The sequence below is a fragment of the Pomacea canaliculata genome, linkage group LG9 (assembly GCF_003073045.1).
Source record: "Pomacea canaliculata isolate SZHN2017 linkage group LG9, ASM307304v1, whole genome shotgun sequence".
In the NCBI taxonomy this organism is placed as follows: Eukaryota; Metazoa; Mollusca; class Gastropoda; order Architaenioglossa; family Ampullariidae; genus Pomacea; species Pomacea canaliculata.
In genome coordinates, this window is record NC_037598.1 from 2,001,158 (window position 1) to 2,023,070 (window position 21,913).

At 40.4% G+C, this 21,913-nt stretch overlaps 1 protein-coding gene across 3 annotated transcripts in view; it reads right to left on the reverse strand.

Moving 5' to 3' along the window:
* Positions 1-672: 672 nt before the first annotated feature.
* LOC112571682 (FYVE, RhoGEF and PH domain-containing protein 6-like) overlaps positions 673-21,913 on the reverse strand; it is a 35,120-nt gene continuing 13,879 nt past the window's right edge. For 2 of the 3 annotated variants that reach the window (XM_025250877.1, XM_025250878.1), the window contains exons 6-23: positions 21,711-21,862; positions 21,224-21,380; positions 20,262-20,349; positions 19,994-20,044; positions 19,510-19,568; positions 18,746-18,817; positions 18,518-18,586; positions 17,957-18,037; positions 16,153-16,221; positions 15,534-15,613; positions 14,940-15,042; positions 14,657-14,797; positions 14,180-14,279; positions 13,652-13,848; positions 13,213-13,335; positions 9,439-9,498; positions 8,105-8,334; positions 673-6,756 (exon numbers count right to left, since the gene is read on the reverse strand). In XM_025250877.1, the coding sequence (XP_025106662.1) occupies positions 6,720-6,756; positions 8,105-8,334; positions 9,439-9,498; positions 13,213-13,335; positions 13,652-13,848; positions 14,180-14,279; positions 14,657-14,797; positions 14,940-15,042; positions 15,534-15,613; positions 16,153-16,221; positions 17,957-18,037; positions 18,518-18,586; positions 18,746-18,817; positions 19,510-19,568; positions 19,994-20,044; positions 20,262-20,349; positions 21,224-21,380; positions 21,711-21,862 (1,869 nt within the window). In that variant the 3' untranslated portion in view covers positions 673-6,719. The remainder of the gene's footprint in view (positions 6,757-8,104; positions 8,335-9,438; positions 9,499-13,212; positions 13,336-13,651; positions 13,849-14,179; positions 14,280-14,656; positions 14,798-14,939; positions 15,043-15,533; positions 15,614-16,152; positions 16,222-17,956; positions 18,038-18,517; positions 18,587-18,745; positions 18,818-19,509; positions 19,569-19,993; positions 20,045-20,261; positions 20,350-21,223; positions 21,381-21,710; positions 21,863-21,913) is intronic. The other variant, XM_025250879.1, reaches the window with a different exon arrangement.

The window sequence follows — 21,913 nt, forward strand, 5'->3', positions numbered from 1 at the left end:
AGTTTTTGTAATGTTCTGTTTACATCTGCATGCGGTTGTCTTGACCTGGCACTAACACACCTTTACATTCAAATCTATTGGCATGGTGTACCAGTCTTGTGGGCAGCTTAAAGGCCAAATTTTAGCTTCTGTCAGGAAAGAATGGTTTGACTGAAGGAAGATGAGCACACAGTGCCGGCTACACTGGTAGTCAGTTTTCACTAATTGCTTCCATCTGGCCCAATACCCTCAACTCCCTCTTGAATCCATTCTTTCCTGCCAGATGGTGAAAGTTTGGCTTTTAAAAATTCTGCTAAACTGGGAATGTCGAATGAAAATGTATCTTCTGTCTTGATGGTTTGTGCCGACTGCATGTGATGAAATGCTAGGGCATGTTAATTGCAGCATGAAATCCATTCAAACAACCAACAGACAAGAGAAAGATGCTGTAGCCAAAATATCAACCTAAATCAGGCTCAGATTATGAAGCTTAAAATTTAGCTTTAAAACTTTCAAGTTGTTTACCATCTTTTGTATGCAAGCTGTCCACACACTAGCTAGACACCTGCTTTTCTTCACCTTCCAAGAAACCAATCTTTAGATCTTTAACCGTTCTACAAGTTCAAAGTTAGTGTTATGCTGATTTGCATGAACTTGCCTTTTGAAAACAATCACATCAAAGACAGTACAACATTTGCTTCTGACTACTGCGTTCACAGTGAAAGCTTTTGTTTATTACATTTGAAATCTGAACGTATGCAGCCACGAATTATGCATTATGCAACCATACACAACTACAGTCAGTAGCATATAATAAATATGAATCACCTTTATACAATCAAGTATTGACAGCTTTGATGGATTTCGTAATTTTCTATTTTATGAACAGCTGTTATTGCAATTATGTAACATTCACATGTTGTGTAGTGATCACATATTTAGGGACTACTTCGTAAAGGTTGCGAAAGTGAGAAAAAGACAACTTTGCATGCACCACCTATGGTGTTGAAACAAGATCACACCTCAAAAATATGCATGGTCAGGCACAAGTTTCTCCTGTAATCAGCTTTATGTGCAAAAAAAGTGAACAGAATATAACTTGCAGAGGTTTACACGTTTTGAAGAGTTACTTCAAAGAGGATCAGCAAGAGCCCTTTAAAATCGTTCTTAAGCAGTTTAGAAATTATTATTACTCTATTACAGGTTGATCTTTGGAAACACAGTTGACACCTACTGATTTTGTCAGCTACCATCCCGTATTGATTCCTGAGAAAAATATATGAACTTACATTGCTGGGTATATCATTAAAAAGATACAAAGGAAAGTGTCCAGTATGTAAAAAAATCATTACGTGACTGCTGCCTGAATTCAAGTTCTAGTATAACAGTAGTCACTCTTGTTGATCCTCTTTAGCCACTTCTTGCTTTAACTCACATAGGCAATACTAGTAATTATGGTCACACAGCTGTACAGTGGCATGAACAGAAATGTTACATACAAGATGTTTAGATGTTTACACAATTTCTTCAAACAGTACGAGTGATCAGCCTGGGTTCATATTTAACCAACTTCCAGAAAATTTCTTCTGTCATGGTGTTACCTGTTTGCCGACAGGTAAGTTTATTGTATGGTTGATTGTCACTTTGTTGTCTTTAACGTGCATCACATTGAGCAGACTACCTGGACCTGTTAGTGCCCACAAGTTTAAGCAATTTTATAAAAGACACTTATGAAAATTCTGTGCTGGTCCTAACTGTACTCCAAACACAATCTAAGGGTGGGACTGACTGACTCTGGTAATCCAAGGGTCACAAACTGGTGTGATATGATTACAGATAAAAAACATCCAGTTACTTTTTACCTCAAGCTATTTGCAAAGAGGTTTATTCGAAATACATGCATCCTTTGGGAAAGTTTTAAGGCACACATGTGACTTGGGATAAAAAATAAAACTGGGTATGACCCATCTGATCTATTTGAAGTCAAATCTCAAAAGCTCCACAGGAAATGACTTGCCACAATAGCAAAACAAACAAACCAAAAACCCCCCCAAAAAAACAAAACTGGTTTAACTACCATGTCACACAATTAGACATAAACTTCACTTTGTATAAAGTTTCTGATTTCTTGTTGCATGTTGCAAGTAGGAAGTGGAAGGAACCAAAAACCAAAATCAAACATGCAACTCAAAATTTTAGCAACCAATCTAATTAAAGAAAATGAATGATGATGAATAAGGGAAAGTACACATATACTCATGTTTTATTGTACAATTGCCAAATTAGCATTCAATAAATAGGTTCACATAGGTTTTCATGACATAAACAGTTTAAGCAGCAAAAGATCAGTAAATGTACCGGGTCCCCTAGCCTAGTGACCTTTAGGGCAGTGAATGTAAGTGGTCCACCACATCATGGGCATAGGCATATTGAGGGTGAAGTTCAACTTTCTCTGATAAATCAGGTACACATTCTGTTTAAATGAAAAATCTAAAAATTACCAAAAAAGACCAGTTTATCTTCCAAGAATTGTGGAACTCTCAACAAAATTTTTGTAATCTCATCGAATCAGCTTGAAGGGATTGCTACACTTTGCTTAATAGGTAGCAGCTTCTAACTATAAGTATCTAGTGGTCCCTTGAGGCTGTTTTTATTTGTATAGCTACAGCCACAGGAGCACTGCTACAGAGGCAGTACTGGCAACATGCCATACCTGCTGACTTTGGAGGTCCAAGCCCTGTTGCAGTTAGAGAAACGTTGACTGATTTTAGTCTATGGCTACTGCGCTCTGAAGACTGCCACAAGATTCCGGTGTAGCTCAGAAATGGTCAGAATGAAACTGTAAATTATGATAACTTTCTCATAGTCTGAAAAACAGATAATTACACCATTATGAATGGTGCCCATTTCCTCTTCCTTTCTGTTTTTCCCTTTGCAACAGGAAGATAGGTGCCCCCAAGTGTATAAGCCACCTACCCCTCCCCGTCCCCCAAAAAGACTATGGATATTTGCTGAAAAAGGCAGCTCCAAGATAAATATCCACATCTAGATAACATTTGGAACACTCAGCGGCAGTGGACAAGTTGGACAGGTCTGGTGCAGCCATAACATCAAGTTTACTACCAAGTACAAGCTATATAGGTCCCTTGTTGTACCAGCCCAGCTTTATGGATGTGAAACATGAACTTTGCTTGCTGATTTGGAGAAGAAAATCCAGTAGTTTTAATAAGTGCTTGTGAACACTGCTGTGGATCTTGTACAGGCAACATAAAGCCAGTGACTTTTGTCTGAGGCATGATTGCCACATTTGTAGGACACCAGGAACCCCTATTCTCAAGCTGCGTAAGCTGGTCTGGTTTGGTCATGTGACCCAGCGCAACACTCTGTCAACGACTATCCTTCAAGGTACCTTGGAAGGAGGTTGTCAGCATGGGGGCCAGAGGAAGAACAGGCTAACAAATGTGAAGGAGTGGGACTGGTCATTCTGTGCAGGACCACTGTCTAAGACAGACCTGAGAAGTGGGCCTTGTCAGAAGCTGAAACTATCCATGAGCTCCCCCCATTAGCTCCCACTCTCAAGACCAGTCAAGGGATGACTAAATGAATTCTAAGTACTTGGCTATATACCTCTTCTCGCATTTATTTATACAGACTTCACATAAACGTCTCCAACTGAAACCTATAAAATTTATTCAAATTCTGCAAATTCATACTTCAAAAATATAATTTTTTTGGCTCATGATGTAGCTTTGAAAGTGCTAGCTTAAGTCTTTAATTCCTTTAAATGTAGAGCCATACTTTAAATTATGTGAAGTCATAAGATGATCAATCTACCTTTCTACTATAGTGATGATTTACATTTTGAATGCAAAAATCAATTACTAAGCAGATCTAGGAAGGACAATATCTGTTGCAAACAGCTTTATTATTTGAAATGTTGAAAGTAGCACAGACTTTCAATTCAAGTACACAGTATTATCAGTCATAGAATAAATATCAACATTTCTTTTAAAAACAAACTCTCACACACCTTCAATGTGGTATTGAAACATACTTTTAAATTTCTCCACTTTGCAGCATTAACTGACATCAGTCATCTTAATTGTAGACTTAAAGAAACCTTTAAGCACAAAATAAATAAATAAAACTTTGTGTACAAGACCACCTAAAGTAAGAATCCAGCTCACGTGAAGTTTGCAACTTTCTGATGCTGTTATTTTTTTCTGGAAGCATTCTGTATTTTGTTGTTGTTGTTGTTAATGATGCATCTACTGCAAGCGTTTTGAATGTAAAATATTTTAATGCTATTTACAGCATTCCTAAAAATTGACTACAATCTGAAAATTACATTTTGTACATAAGAACCAATAAGAAGAGATTTTGTATATTTTATACAGAAGAATCAATGAGAAAAGATTTGGTATACTTTGTATCGTTTCACATACCTCATTGCATTCTTAACTATTCTGAACTAAATGAGATTTCTTTGTGACTTGAAATTTACAGACTAAAAACATCTTTTAATATTGAAAAAGTATTTAAGCACAGCACTATTGAACAGTTTAAGTGCAATACAATGAAAAAAAATAGAATGATCATACAACTTCCTCTAAACCTGAAATTCAGTGGCATTTACAAAAAAGTAGAGGTGTAAACAATTCACATTTGGCACTTGATGTGTTGAAAAAGCCATACACTGTCAGAAACTTGGAAGGGAGGTTGACAATGGGACCATACATTTAGTAAAATTCTTTCAAAAAAAATATCTTCAAAAGGCACAACTACCAATAATAAGATACTAGACAATAAATTGCTAAATAGTCATTAAACAAGGCACTGTGATTGTAACGGCAAAGAATACTGCTCAGGCACAAAGTAAAGGGGGACAAAATATTTCTTGGTAAATCCTTCAGCATCTCCTCAATATCTTTGTTTCAAATAACTTTGTAGGAAAAATAGATACCAGACAACAAGGTTCTCCCTCAAAACAGGCAGTTTTTGCTGCAATTTCACTGGTAAGGCTACTGAGCCAAATTTAACCTTTTCTCAAATAGGCTTTTGAAACTTGGACCAAAATCACTTGCACTAATTTTGTCATCTTCTGACTGCAACACAAAAACAAATTTTAGCAATGATTGTGTTGATGACAAAACATGGTGGTAGTGACCACTTCATGATAAGCATGAGAAGTGACCAAAAACAAAGTAATCACAATAAGGGTATAATAATACTCTGTAAACACTTGCTTTCATGGTTTAATGGTTCCCTGCTACTTCAACTTCTTTGCTTGAATGCCTTGATGAAACGAATGAACAACAAACGATTATATTTAGATCCATCGTCTGATATCATTAACTGGGGTAATCTTGCTTTTGCTAACGGGTTGAAGATGTTTGTTTGTTTGTTGTTGTTTGGTTTTTTTTGCTACATTGCGTTCTTTATGCTGATCTCCACCTGCCTTAGTCTTCCTACATTCTTCTGAGAAGTGGGTGGAATTAGTGGAATTACACCGAGCCAACAACTAAGGCAGTATCACGGCAAGGCAGCCAGCCCTATAAACATATGCCACATGCAGACAAAGAACAGCGTGCCCGAGATGACAGTTAAACCCAGGACAGAAAACCTTCATTGTATTGGTGACAGGTGCTAACCGATGTGCCACCAGGTCGCCCACATTCTTCTGAGAAACTTTGTGAGTTTGTGTGATGTTGTGTTACATCACTGCTTCATCTTGATGTATTGTTTCTTCATTTACCCTTCCTGTGCAGTGCACTGAGCTTGTCTTTTTGACAGTGAAGCATGCTACGCAAGTGCACTCTTATTCTGTGTACTCTTATTATCTTACTCCTATTACTGCAGTTGCTGGAGAAAGGCAATATACAAATGCACTTATTATTATGCCAATATTTTAGAAAGGCATTTTGTCTTGATGGTTTCTAGTGTGATGTTCATACATGGATTTTGGAATAACTTACATTTCTCAAAGAATTCTTACATGAATGAGTTTTCTCAAGAAGAAAAAAAAGTTACCAAAGCTATGAGAAGGCTCATATTGCAATAGATTTGAAAGCCATCTTTTCTAATTAACAATATTGCACCCCCACACACAGTGTAAACAACAAAACTGCATACTCAGTCTGCAAACTCAACAAAGTTCATGGCAAAAGATTGCATCAGATATCAACAAATCTTGCACAAAACAATGCCAGCATTTCTTTGTGCTTTTTCTTGCTTGGCAAAACATGCGCTGACAAGAACAGTGGACAAACTGCCAGGGCCAAAGCCTATACATGTTATCATTTCATCCTCAGCACTCAAAAAGGCTGGTACATGTATTCAAAATTATGTACAAGGGTTATTATACACAAACACACCAATATACAAGTGAACAAACAGACCTGTGATGCCTGCGTTTATATGCTTACATTGTCTCACACACACACACGCGCGTACCAAACACACAAACATATGCACACAAAAGATGTTCTTGCTGCCTGGAGCCCAGAAGAGAGCTGCAAGATGTGATGTTTAAGGCATCTGGAGGATGTGACGATGTTGGTAGAATGTTGGTCAGCTGCAGGACATGACAATGGTTATTGAATGTCTGTGAGGCAAGTGCAGGATGAAGAAATGTTTAAATGGACGTGAAGTACCTGCTGGGTGCAGCCATAGTAGTAGAACATACATGAAACTGCAGGATGTGGTGTTCTAACATGATGTCAAACAGCTATCTATTCTTCTCATGCCACAGATGCCTCCCTCAAGACAGTCACCCACCTATTGTAAGAGACAAACAACAGCACACAATTAAGATAGTGGTCAGCTGATGACACACGTGGTCTGATGCATAGTGTAAATGGCTCACAAACCTCTCTGCCAATGATGAGAACTTCCTCCCTCTAATGCTTAGTCTCCTCCCCAAGTATGAAATTTTAAAAAAAGTGCAACAGAAAGAAATTATGTATGGCAAGAAATGTTGTGATTTAGAACATTCCAAACATTTAGAAATGTATAGTATAAATATGTGTGACCCGTTTAGCACAAAGGCTTACATCACAGTCAATAGGAACTCCAAAGCTATGCAAACAAAACGTAATGAAATACAATCATTTAACTAGATGAATCGTTTTTGCATGGAGTTACATCCCTTACCACAGGGACAGGAAGAAGCTGATCTGAAGATTTGAAATTTTCCCCTATGCATCTTTCCTTTCAAAAACAATGGTGACATTGCTCTTGTCGTGATGCTAGTGACTTTTTCACCTTGAAACTTCAGTATCTTAACAAAACACACCTGTTATTCTCTAGTCAACCCCTAGCAGCCCTGTCTATTTACTAGCAGCTCAGTTTACTAACCCCCATCTACCTACTAACTGCCAGTTCCCTTCCCCAGCCCCTCGCTTTTGTTCTTTATTTCCCCTATCGCTAGAAACACTGTATTCCTGCCAGCGCCAGAGGTCAATGACTTGACACTCTGGGCTATAGCAGGGTCAGATACTTAGCCCTGGGTCACTGACACACATCAGATAGGACAGCGACTTATTTCATACACTAAACCTTCATCATGAGTTATGTTTATTTATTGTACATGATATGAGACCACTTAAACTAAAGGACTTATTTCATACACTAAATCTTCATCACATGTTATGTTTATTTTGTACATGATGTAAGGCCATTAAAATCCACTAACTAAAGGGGTAGACATTGCAGTGATGATATATTTTGTATAATCCTGATCCAGATTTTTTGTTGGTTAGGGAGAGGGGAATGCAAATGGATATACCTAATTTCTTATGGATTTTTGATGAAAATGCTTTTTCATGATAGATGAGGTAGAACAATTTATTTCACATTACTTTAAACTTTTAATTATATTTTGTTATATTGATTTGTCATTCTGTCAAAGACTATTTGGAGACTACTTTTTGAGAATGCTTGACATTTGGGTCTGTCTGGTCTATAGCTAATTTTCCATCTGATTTCTATTTGTAAACAGAGTTACATCCAAACCTTCAGGTTTCTGCCTTTTCTATGGGTGGAGGGGGAGGGGTTAGTAGGTGTACATGGGGATCCCAGCAAGAACCTAATAAAAACAAAATGTAAAGAGAATGGTCCCCCTTACTTGGTGGTGGCAGCAGCACTGTCTGTTCGAAAGATGAGGCGAGGCGTGGTGGTGTCTGAGCTGGATTTCATGTGTGGTATGACACCAGGTGAAGTTGGAGTTTCTGGTGGGCCTGTGGCAGCAGCTCCAGATGGGTCACCACCGGTGCTGCTACGGGACTTGAACACTAGAGGCTGTGTATTTTGATGCTTCAGCTCAAACATAAGATCTGGTTCCGCTCCCTGGTACCACTGCACAGAAAATGTCCTTGTTTGGTTCTGAGGTTCTCACGCAAGCAGGCAAAGCAGTCGTAATCATCTGGTCAAATTAAAATGAGCTGAAGCTACAAGCACCCATGGTCATTCTTCTGTTTTACAGGTTCCAACTCACTACAGGCATAGATCCCTAACAGCAACTGTTTGCTTGAATGTGACTTGCATTGCATTTTTGCTTTTTTTAAAATCCCAGAATTAGAAACTTTCAGAAAATGTCTTGTAGGAGTGCAATATTTTCCTCCAATGACTGAGTTAATTTCAGTGCAAGATAATATTTTCCAGTGGGGTGAATATCACTCATTCCTTCTTGATATATATATATCTACAAACATCTCCAAACAGAGACATTACCAGCACAGACTATGGGTGAAAGTAAAAAAAATTTTTAAAGTAAAATAAGTGTGGTTTGTTGAGGGAGATGTCATGGCATGTGCACACAATGGTTCCAGAACAAAATGTTTGTTGGTAGTCAGCAAACATTTGTAAACTAAGGCTAGTGAAATGTAAGCAATATAATTTCTAAAATAGTTTGCATTTCACTTACATAATAAGTACTTGTTTAATCAGATCAAATGATTCCTGTTTATTTTACTAACAAATGTTTTACACGGTTTTTTATTTTTTTTATCTTCATTGTATTCGATTGCAAATAAAGCCAAAAATGCTCACATAAAAGGAAGTAAACACCAACCTTGTATGTTTTGATGTGATCACTTTATAAGGCATGATCTCTCAACTGTCTATTTCCAATAGAAACAGCAGTACTCTGCAGTTTCTCCTTTATTTTCCAGCAAACTTTAAAATGAGCGTACATTTCATCAAAATCCAGAAACGGAAGGTGCACATTTACTAAGCCCTACCATTGCTGTCTATTACAAAAAGCTGAGACCTCAACTCTCCATGTGATTCAATTAGTCTGACCTTTTTTTTTGTGCATGGTGATGTTTTGCAGGCCTTTACCTTGACAGCAGAAGAGAGGCATCCACTCAAATTTTGGGAAATATTATTTTGCACTGAACTTTTCCCAGTTATTAGAAAACAAATTGCACCCAACTAGAACCCTGGTGACATCATACTTACAGTGGTCATCCTGGTCACTTCGAAGCCCAGCAACGGCATGCTCTCAATGGCCGCCACATCCTGCAGCAAAGGAGTCAGGCATATTGGAACTCACTCAATTATTGGCCTAGTGTAAATGACTCTTCTGAGTAATTTTGCTATATCATACATATGGTAGTGTGTAGACAAGGGGGCGGCGATGGTAGGTGGTCGCCGGAAGAGGGCGAAAATAGTTTTGCTGATTCATGCGGGAAAAGTGCTGATGCTTGCGGGAAAAAGTGCTGATTCATAAGAGGCCGAAAATAGTTTTGCTGATGCATGCGGGAAAAGTGCTGATGCTTGCGAAAAAAAGTGCTGATGCTTGCGGGAAATAGTGCTGATGCAGAAGACCGCGAAAAGTGACCCACCCGAGGGGTATATAAGGGGACAGGGCAGTTAGTGTGAGAGAAAAAAGTATGTGAGATCAAGGTTCGCCACTGCCAGAAATATCGACTGGCGTCGGATTAAAACCATCTAGAACCCACGACAGTGTTGTGTTTGGTGTTGTGGAGAGACTGGGGGAAGAATCACATCTAACCCTGCTACATTTTTGGCGCCCAATGTGGGACACTGGGCGAAACTGAACTAATCAAGTCAGCTTAGTGCCGCCAGAGAATAATGGAACTAACAGAAGAGGAGAAGCGAGTGTTGGAGGCCTTCAGGAATTTGGAAGTGAAGCCAACAGCAGACACCTCTGCCGACCTGCGCCAATGGGTGGCAGGGTACGCTGCGACAAGGGATGGAGTGGACACTGCGCCGCTGAATGCCAGCGGACCACAGACACCGCGACTGCCGCCATTCTCCGGGGGCAAGAACGACACAGCGCTGGACCTGTGGAAGTATGAACTGATGTGTTTGCGGGGGAGGTATACAGACGCTGTAGTGTTGGAGGCTGTCCGCCGTTCTTTGAGAGGCGAGGCGGCCAGAGTGGCCATGCGTCTGGGCCCGCACGCGACATTGAACGAGCTGTTGCAGAAATTTGACAGTATTTTTGATTTCGTGGTGTGTAACCAAGACCTACTCGGGTCCTTCTACACTGCGCGCCAGGAGGCCGGGGAGAATGTCACGCAGTGGCGGTGTCGCATAGAAGACATCCTGACACAAGCCCTGAGTGCGCGCCTGATAGAAAGACGCGCATACAGCGAGACGCTGCGCTGCAGACTGTGGGGAGGCCTACGGCAACCACTAAAAGACCGAACTGCATACAAGTTCGAAATGGAGACAGACGTGGACGCTCTATTTCGCAGCTTAAGGCAGGCCGAGCAGGAGGCCGAGGGACCAGCACCAAAGACAGGTGCAGGAAAGCAAGCGGCGGTCAACGCTGCACAAGCCATCCCGGCCGGAGACTGGAGTGCAGAGGTGAAGAAACTGTCGGCCGAGGTGCAATCGTTGCAGCACCAACTGCAACAAGGACCACGCAACGACCCTGCGGCTGGCAAGGCGTTAAACCAGCGGCCACCACGCTCCAGCTACGAGGACGACGGGCCTACATGCTTCAGGTGTGGCGGCAAGGGCCACATCAAAGTGGGGTGTCGCATGCGCATTGACCATCTGCGCAAGCCCCTAAACTACAGGCTGACCTGCAGAAAGGGGCAACGGGTTGACCAGCGTCCGCCGGCACACGGTACCGCTGGCGAGAAAACATTGATAGGTCCCAGCACGTGTGTAGACGTCTGCATCGAAGGTGTGGCCACGGCAGCGCTGCTGGATACAGGTGCCACTGTATCAACGGTGACGGAGACATTCCATCGCCAGAAGCTGGCACACCTGGCCGTCCGTCCGCTTCAAGAAGTGCTACGTATTGAGTGTGCGGATGGCCGAATGCTCCCGTACTTAGGATACATCCAAGCGGATATACGAGTGGAGGGGGCAGGGGGCGGGACTGATAGTCTCCCCTGCTTACTGCTGGTCATCCCAGCAACCAGATATAGTGACAGTGTTCCAGTGCAGCTAGGTACCAATGTCCTGGAACAGCTTATGCACCAGGCACAAGACAAGCAGGACGCACAGTTACAACCAGTACTGCATCGTTCCTTTCGCTGCCTAGCGATGCGGAACAGAGCGCCGCGCATGAATCGCAACAAGCCGTACGCGCGTGGTTTACAGACAACGACCATCAGACCAGTTAACAATGTTCCGTGTGAAAGTGCCATAGGTATGACGGAAGCGGCACCAGACTCTGTAAACTCAGTGGTTATCTCGCCTGATTTGACAGTGAAACAGCAGGCGGGCAGAGACATGATTAGCGTCCAGACCGACAATTCTGGAACCAGTGGAACTAATAATAGTGGCAAACTCACACGTGTAAAGGACGCAACAGAGCATACAAACGGATCAAAGAAAAAACGGACTCTTCGCCGCAACATGTTGCTACCAGTGGGCGGATTAATACAGGATGCGCATCAACCAGAAGATGCGAGGGATTACTCGCTTTATCGGAGGAAACGAAAACTACGCCGCCAGTTCAGAAAGGACGACACATCTAGTGCAGAGTCATCCGCCGGTGAAAATGAGAGCGACAGTGACACGTCTAGCTCTGTGGTCGTACATACCCGGCCGCCAACTACCAGATCAAGAGGGCAGCCGCCGGCGAGTGATGACAGTGACCAAGAACAGCAAGCAAGGGACGAAAATGAGGCAGAACCACCCAGGCCACTCCCTGATCCAGATTCAGAAAGCACCACCCTTCCTCCACTGCCCAATGACAACGACAGTCAAGTGCCGGATGTTCAGGAAGGAGGGAGAGACGAGGAGGGCGCTACGCGACGTGCGGTGGTTACCCCACCCCCGTCACCACGCCACGCCCCGCGAGCGTCCACAAGGCCACGTCAGCAACCGACGTGGATGAGGAGCGAAGACTACATACTTCGCCAGCAGCAAATACTAGACAATTATAGCTTTAAATGTGACAAACTGAAAATGCTGCTGAGCAAGCTATCTTTAGAAAAACTGCCTGAGACTGTGGTGACCACGCTCATTAAGGCTGTCTGGCCACTGTTATAAACGCAACATGGCTACAGCAACAATTTGTACATTTATGTTTATAAGTTTGCCTAAGATGTATATATTTTTATAGCACGTTACATTTGGAAAAATATGGGTTCTAGTTTTAAATGTCGAGGACAACATTTCTCCTCGAGGGGGTGTATATGGTAGTGTGTAGACAAGGGGGCGGCGATGGTAGGTGGTCGCCGGAAGAGGGCGAAAATAGTTTTGCTGATTCATGCGGGAAAAGTGCTGATGCTTGCGGGAAAAAGTGCTGATTCATAAGAGGCCGAAAATAGTTTTGCTGATGCATGCGGGAAAAGTGCTGATGCTTGCGAAAAAAAGTGCTGATGCTTGCGGGAAATAGTGCTGATGCAGAAGACCGCGAAAAGTGACCCACCCGAGGGGTATATAAGGGGACAGGGCAGTTAGTGTGAGAGAAAAAAGTATGTGAGATCAAGGTTCGCCACTGCCAGAAATATCGACTGGCGTCGGATTAAAACCATCTAGAACCCACGACAGTGTTGTGTTTGGTGTTGTGGAGAGACTGGGGGAAGAATCACATCTAACCCTGCTACATACACTTGTTTAATACTTAGACATCTATCTACTTATCACCAGGATGTCTTCTCGCTCATTAAGATATCTACATGCTTATTTTCTTAAAACTAAATAAGCTTTTTTTTGATTACGAAAGAATAACTACAACATCTCGGCAAAAACATGTTTGGCTACAGTCTGAGAGACAAATTGCAAGGGCCTTGCACTCACCTCACTTGCCTTGTATGTGTACAAAACACTGCCTTTGACAACAAACCACAGTCGCTTCCACTTCTTGTTCTTTGCCACCCACAGGTAACCACTCATAGCTGAACCCTCATCGTTGGCATGCACCTGCGAACAGCAGCCATAAAAGGAGCTATAACCGCTTTCTCCTTGAAAGTGTTTTGCCTAAGCATTTACATTTGAGATACAGTGTTCAGTTTCTGTTGTTTCCAGCCAGGACCATGTCAATAGCTAAATCTCAAACTCTGTTCTGTGTAAAAATCAGTCCATTTCTTAAGTTGGTCTGAGACATGGCATGGAACAACAATGGTGTGCTTTGTAAACTAGCAAAAGATGATCTGTCACAAAATGGTTAAAAAAATAGTGGTGATTTAACATCTACACAAAGAGGCACATCAAAACATAGAAAAGTGAATAAACTCACTTCAACCAAAACAGAAGGACGAGCCATGCTGGGTTTCTTCTTCAAGCTTTTGCTTTTGTGGATCTTCTGAAAACGTGCCTTGATGCTACTGAAGATGAGAGGAGATTCCTGGGATGCAGCTACTGGAGTCTTTCCATCTGTACTTGTGGAAGAGTTTTCTCCTCTGGTTTTCTCTTTTTCTTCCCAGTTTTGTACTTCTGCAGAAGTAAAGAGCAACAATTAGGAGTCAATCCAGTGCAAAATAATATGGAAATGAATATCTTCTGCAGTTCTAAAACTGATGTTTAGTGACATCATCTTCTGTTTTCTGTTCTACCCAAAATCCAGAGCATCCAGGAACCTTGCTGATTGCAACTTGAAGATCTAAATGCAAACAGACCAATTTAATACTTCTCATTCCATATTCTTCCACACAAACAGAATTTAACAACACAAATAACAGACGATGCATACTCTCCAGAGGTTATTCTTGGTAAGGGTTTTTGGAATGCATCTTTTATCTTACTTATGCACTGAGATGCATCTTACCTTGCTCCAGCTTCTGGAAACAATCATCACACACTCGAGCTGGCTTATACATAAGGTATCGCAGAGGTGCCCTGTTCTCAGAACAGTTTCCACAGATGATCTATTGAAAAATAACAACAAAATGGTACACACACAAAATGATGCAGAGGCAAAAAAGAATATTTCTGCCTTGCCCAGATCCATCTTTCCTCATTTCATAAAGAGATGTCCCCATAGCTCCACAGAAATTTTGACATTTGTGCCAGTTATCTCTTTGTCCCGCACATAAAATAGATTTAAAAACTAGTAATTGGGACCAAATAGTATTTAAAGCAGGAAATTAAACTTTTCAAGCGACTTGATAGTGCAATAATTACTTATTAGCATAATTTATGACAACAGAATAACAAGCTTGATGATTTTTATTATATGTCAAAAAGTGGTACCAAACTTTTGAATGATAATATAGCAAAATATCTATGACTTTCTCAAAATTACCCGTCCACATGCCCGGCAGTGATGTCTTCGCCATGTGATAGAAAACTCTGTCATGCACAACATACACATGGTAACACGGGCATCTGGGATCCAGAGAGGTGCTTTATGACCAAGCACAAAATCCTTGTCCATCAGCGAATTCTGAAAAAGATTCATAAATTAAAAACTTCTACTCAATCTGTCTACCAGAAAAAGGAGTGCTTTTTAACAGCTGCTCATTAGTGACAATTGAAAAAAAAAATCAAATCTGACAAGTTTAGGCACATGAAATGCTGAAGCTGACCTGTGGTTCCTGTTGCAGGGACTTAAATGTGTGGTACTTCTCTGCATTCTCATCAATGGCATTCCAAAGTGCGTTCAGCCATTCCTCACGCTCAGAAGGAGTGCTGTAACCACAGAAATATTTTTGAATGCCCTGTTCTGACCATTTCATTTTGCATGTCTAAAAGAAAGTCATCACAAATACCTATGAGGAAACTTTAGAATATTCTCATCAGAAATAAACGTGCAAGACCAGGTCAACAGCTGTTATAAAGGAAATGCCCTAGCATCATCTTCAACTGATTCTCTGTCATTCGCTGGGCTCTGAGGAAGGTCAGGTCTGTCCACTATACCATGCTGTCTTCTTCTCTCTGTCTGCAGTATTTGAAATTTATCTAAAACAGGTAAGCATAAGCTCATGATAATTTATTTTAACGAGTCATTAGTAGTTCCATGACGAAGACTGATATTCATTCAAGGGTCACTGCCCAATAGAAGGGGGAGCAAATGACAATAATAATACATTATTAATTCCCATCATAAAACAGCACAAAGAAAAGCAAAAAAAAGGTGTAAGTGTATGTAGGTGTAAGACCTCATGAAGGAATCTACTGACCTTGTAGCTACAGTGAAGGAGCGATGGGTGGTTATGATGTTAAACTCATTCTTGAATTCTTCCAGCTTGGGTGGCACAACCTGTACAATATGATAGATTAAAAAAAATATTTATATTCAGAAAAATTATTTTATCCTTTTACAAGGGTTCTTATATTATTACTCATAGGTATGTATGGCAATGCACGAGACAGAATAGTCCAAGAATGATGAGTCAGCAAACCTTGTCATTTAAACCTGAATGTGCATTACCCACATACCTTCTGTTTGTTGAGCAAAGTGTCCTAAATGAATGATTTGGATGCTTGTTTTAAACCTCTGGTTAATCTCACACATTTTCACAATTTGGAACAAAAAAACTGCCTTTGACGTCTCCAGCTTCTGTGAGTTCAAATAAACTTTCACACTTCCACCAGCACCACCACATGACTAGTCCATTTCAAACACATTTGTCCCTCAAAGTGAAAACTTCAAGCACCATTTATGATGGCAAAGAAAAAGAAATAGTAAACAGATAAATAAAATAAAACAGAACATAAGATGTGGAAGTAGAGTGGAAAACTATCCACCAGAACACCCAGTTATAACAGAAAGTGCTGGAAGAATGGTGTTTTTTAAACCTGACTTGAATGCAGAAAGTGAAGACATGGCACAAAGGAGAAGTGTCGATGAATTCCAAATATTGAGACCTACAAAAGAAAATGAGCAACGCCCAAAAGTTGTTAAGCTTTCTTTTTAATTTTTCAGAAGACAAAGGATCATTATTTGAGGAGTGAGGAGACCTTTCTGACCGGTAGACTTGCAACAGTTTGAACAGACAGAGGGGGTTAGCTTTTAATAAGGGACTTGGCTGCTTTATAGTTAACAAGGGCACGAACTGGCAACTAGAGGGCAGGCACTTATGTGTAGCTGAACAATGCTAATGCCAATTTATCTGTTCACAAGACTGGACTAACTTGCAATGATATCATCTTAGTAAACAAACTTGTATTAAACAACCAACCATCTTTAACAATGCACTTTCCCCTCTGATGCCTGTGCATGCAAACTTTGTGCTCAGAAGGACCCCTGAATTTGACCAGAACATTCAAGAAAAGAATGCAACAGTCAAATGAACATAAACAGGATGCAAGCACAATAAACACACTGCATGATGTACCAAGCACATGAGGTTATGGAGATATTAAATGACAGATGTACCAAATACAACAATACAACATATTCATAACTAAAACAACCACAGACAACCACCAGAAAAATCAACCTCAATATCTGAATTTCGAACATCATCTTATCTAAAATTATCGCAGTCTTTAAAATTTATTCTTCATACTTTAAAAAGGTAGCCATTCATTGGCCCTGACCAATAACTTAGTCCTCACATTAAGAAAAAGACAAATAGTTAACTCCTCATTAAGCTTCCCAAACAGTAGGCTTTTTGCCTTTCACAAGAATTGGAAAACATATATCAAAATATTCATCTCGCTACAACTACTAGACAAAACATCTCATCACCATTCCTTAGAACCACACGAGTACAGAACACAAGTGGTTTTCTTCTATCAAAGATCAGAGACAGGGGTAGTATAAGGTAAGATTCACTTAATGATTACCAGGTCAAACTACAAAGTAGGTACTGACCAGATCTCTGAAAACAGTGGTACCATAAATACAGCATGCCTGTGGGGATCATTAGTTCTTGTGAGCTTTTCTGAGCAGTTGACACTCAACCATTCTGTGTCTGGGTAGGGAGGGGTGTGTATGTGTGCATGAATTCTTTGCCTGAGTAGGGAGTGGAGTGTATGCTGTGTGCATGCATTCTTATGAAAGCGCACTTGATGCCTACTCTAAAAAAGTGTGTGCTCATGTGCCTGTATGCATGTAAAGCATTTTAGCCTGGGTGTACTGTAGTATTTTTTACACCAAATTCTAGAAAGAAAAGAATGTATTTCAGAAGAGATTAAGCATGTATAGCAGCATTAGATCTTCCTTAGAAAGAACAGATGCACATCACACCCAGTGTATAAACAAAATTTATACCAATGCAAAATACCATTTATTACTGACCTCATTCCTGTTCAATGATAGTCATATCAACAACATAACAAAAATCATAAACAACTTTTTCTGAGTCACATGCCAAACGTTTGCACCAGCAGCTTAAAATACACACCAATCAGTGACAACTTTCTAAATTTAAATAGCAAGTAACGAAACAAAACCACCAACCAATTCCATTTGTTCCGGAAAAAAACTATTATTTTTTGGTTGGCAAGGTTAGCAACAGCACAGATTATTATTATTTATTAATTATTAATAACATTTGCACTAGTCAAATCCTAAATGCCATAAATTCAGCCCTGACACACAGACTACCAGCTTCTGTCCTATTTTAACAGCACAACGACACCAATCCCTGCTCACCTTCATGCCATTCAGAGGTAGAACATTGTTCAGGCGATATCCAGCTGTAACTGGAGTTGTGTAAAGGAGGACATCGTTGAACTGTGTAATAATAAACACACACTTTGTTTGCTTTTTGTTTTAAATGTCAAAAGTTTAAGATGCAGTTTAAGTTGCGAATACTTGCAAAAATTTCATCATTCTGACACCTGATGTCATGTTTTCTTCCCTACAAGCACCTTTCCTCTTAATGCAATATATTTAGCTTTCTAATCCCAGCTATTTATCTCATTTCCAACCCATTTAATCTGATGAATAGGTGAATATCTTAGTGAGCAACAGTCTTCCTGAGGTTCTTGCGTCACATGTGATATATACCACAATATCTGTGCAAAGTGAGATGTACCATAAATCAGAAATGTCCCAAGTGTGACATGTGTGACATGTTTAATATATGCCAAAAGTGTGGTATATGCCATAGGTGTCATTTGACATCACAAGTATATTTCCAAAGCTGAAACTCAGGATCTACTTGATGCAGGGCTAGTGATTATAACATGAAATGATAAATAGAACATTTACCAGGAAGAACATGCGTGGCTGCATCACCTTCCTTGACAGCTTCTGGAGTTCCCCTCGCTTTATGAGAACCTGTAGCGGTTTGAATAAGTTTTTAATAACACTGAACCACACCTATATATATATTGTCTGCACATGGTCAGGGGCAAAGAGAGAAATTGTCTGCTTAAAAAAAAGAAAGACAGCTAACATGCCTTTATCTGTTTAGACTATGTTTATCCGATTACTTACCCGACCTGGCTGGATGACCTCAAACTGACCTATCAGTGACCTTTGGACTTCCAGCAGTTTTTGTACATTGTCCTGCAATAAAATACATACATATTACAACTGGTACGGTTCCTTATTTTGTAATTGCTATGGAGTGAAATCAATAATAAAACTAGATTTTTCTCTTATCTAAAAGGAGTACAGTAATGAGATCAGTTTTGTTACTGTTCTCATTTGCCTACTTTTATCACACTTGGAGGGCAGCTTTCGAGATAAAACTGGCAGTCATCTGCAAAGCATCCACAGGTCCATACAGCTTGGCATCAAGAGGCATCAGTAATGGCCAAACTTCTACCCTCAGTTCCTGGAGCTTACACTACTGTTGGATGTGCTCCATGGTTTGTTCTGCATCTCCACAGAAGCACATTGGGGATGGCACCAGGTGGAGTTTGCGGTAAAGGTGATCATTTAGTCTGTTGTGCGCTGTCCCAAGGCAGATAATTCATCATTTGGTCTGATCTGGGCAGATAATGGTAGCTGTCTGGTGGTTTGGGTGGTCTGTGCAAAGCCTCGATGATCGTCTTCATCTTTACCAGACTGACCTTGTTTCCATCCTGCCTAGCTCCCGCTCCTAATTTTCCCTTCTGTCAGCCTGCTCATTGCCTTTAATACCATATTGTGAGGGTATCAACTGAGGTATTGTTTTAATGCAACCAGAAGATCAGCATTTCTGCTGTGGAAATCATCTACATCGGCTTTAATTCAAAATGAAAATTGGCCCTTACCCCATGTCGCATACTCTCATTGGCATGGTCAGCCACTTCACTCACAATGTTCAAGGCAACTAGAATGACAGCAAAATCAGAACATCGTATTAAGTGATTTGCACTCATCAGACAGACATTCTCAAAATATGTAAAGAGAAAATAGGTAAAGAGATAAAAATCAATAAAAAATATCTATAAATAGAAGAGAAAACTGTCAAATCTTCTATTATTTTAGAGTGTTACTTTAATGTTTACACAGATAACTTTTTCTTCAAACCCCTCTTTAACAAGAAAAACAACCATTTGAACGGCTGTGGTTGCATATCCATATGAGTGTGCACACTCACATATGACTCACCTGCACTGGAACATGAATGTCGAGAGCCAAGAGAAAGGAAAGACAAAAAACAAGTTTCCTGACAGAACTTGGATATCACATACTTTCATGAAACATATGAAGCAATTCACAGAATGCTTTTGCCAATGTTTCCTTTCAACTTACCAATTGTGTCTCTATAGTCAGTGCTCTCTGGTGTCAACTGGTTCAAGTAATCTGAAAAACAGGTAATCAGACAATCAATGCATGCATGTATGGCTGTATATATATAAAATAGAAACAAGCAGCCAGCAGTCAGTACTAGTAGCAATGCCATGGCCATACTCTACACTTTTACATTACTTCAAGATTTACATTTAGCAACAGTGGTGACACTGCCATAACACTGCATTGTTGTTTGGCAGCAACAGCAATCAAATGGCTGCATCCTTACTTTGTAGCAGCAGCTTGTACTGTGGTATCCTCTGAATGGGTTTCAGCATATAGTGTTTTAGGGCCAGGTTTGCACACTTGGGAGTCCTCTGCAAGTCGAAGGCAGACAGCTCTTACAAAAAGACTGCTATCACATGATAACACAAAGAACACAATAGTCTCTCTTTGCTGCACAAAGGAATAAATTAATGACTACCATCTGCTTTATAGTGATTGTGTTTTGCGTTTCATGTTTTGGGGTTTTTCCCCAGCCTTTTAAAGGATAATTCAGTCTCCAAGAAGTGATTGTGCTCCTGCCTCTTGTATACACCCAAAAACAGCTGCATGCTGCACAGAGGCAAAGCCACTACAAAATTACTTCGATTCCAGGAGGCAAATCTGGGTACTCTTGACCTTAGAAGTCAGCAGATGACCTTGAGGCCATTATTTTTAGTCTCTTCCTTAACTGCAGCATCACTGAGGTTCCAGGAGCTGTACCTTGACAGCAGAGATTGATGTATCTAAGGGCAGGTACACTGCACTTCATTGCTATGCTCTCTTGAACGCACAGAAAGTTTCCCCTCACAACGGACTACCTCTTTTCACTAACTCAAGTGACCTACGTAATACATGCATTTAAATCTAAAATGAATGTTGTACATCTAAATGACTATCATGACTTTACTATTCAGGAAACTCTCTCTCAACAAAAAAGGTAAAGACAGCAAAAAAGACAGGGTTGGGCAACATCTTCTGTAAGTTGTGTCCTAAACATGGTAAACCACTAACCTCTAAAGCTATTAGGCTCTGGGACCTTGAATTTCAGCCTTCCTTTCACATCAGCTTATCAACATCCTTCCTGAACTATCTACATTTCCCTCTACATTGTCCTGTAGCTTGGACAGTAACAGTGACTGCTAAAATGAGTGTATATCCCTATGGCTCTCTCCAACAAATGCCATTGTGTCACAGAAATGCACGCACCTCAAACTGCAGCACAGTTAGTTGAAACTCATGATGTTTCTTGCAAGTCTCATCCAAAAGAGCTGTTGCATGTTCAAAGTTGCGTATGTATGAGGAATACAACTTAAGGAAGGGACCCTTCTTCACAAAGATGTCTGAAATTTTTTGGTTCTGCTCCCTGCAAAGAAAACTTTCTACTTTAGCTATTTATAAAATATTATGCTAACAGATTTATGTCATTATCTACACTCTCCTGTTTTCTGTCAGCATGAGTCAAGTGACAAAGTTTACTTTAGCACCTGCTATGGTGAAAAATTAAAGTTATATTTACATTCAGGTGACCAAAGAATAAAAGTCAGAAACTTTTGAATAAATATTTCAGCAACATTCTGAAGGCATGTATTGTAAGTTTGAAGGAAATTCTTAAGATGAAGCCCAAAAAACTGAAAATATTTTTAAAAAACACACGCATGTATGCATACATGACACCCTGTCCCCAACATCATACCAGCCATCAATGCGCTCTTTCAAGTCCTTCAGAAGCACTTCATTGAAGCTCTGCAGCTGAGGCAGGTAGTCTAGGATTTTATTCAGGGTCTCTGAAGGAACGACTGCATGTCCAACCTCTTCTGTCTTTTGGGAGACAAAGACCCTAAAATCCTAAGGAGCAGAAAAAAAAACAATTTTAGAGTGCAAACATTAGGTATGTAA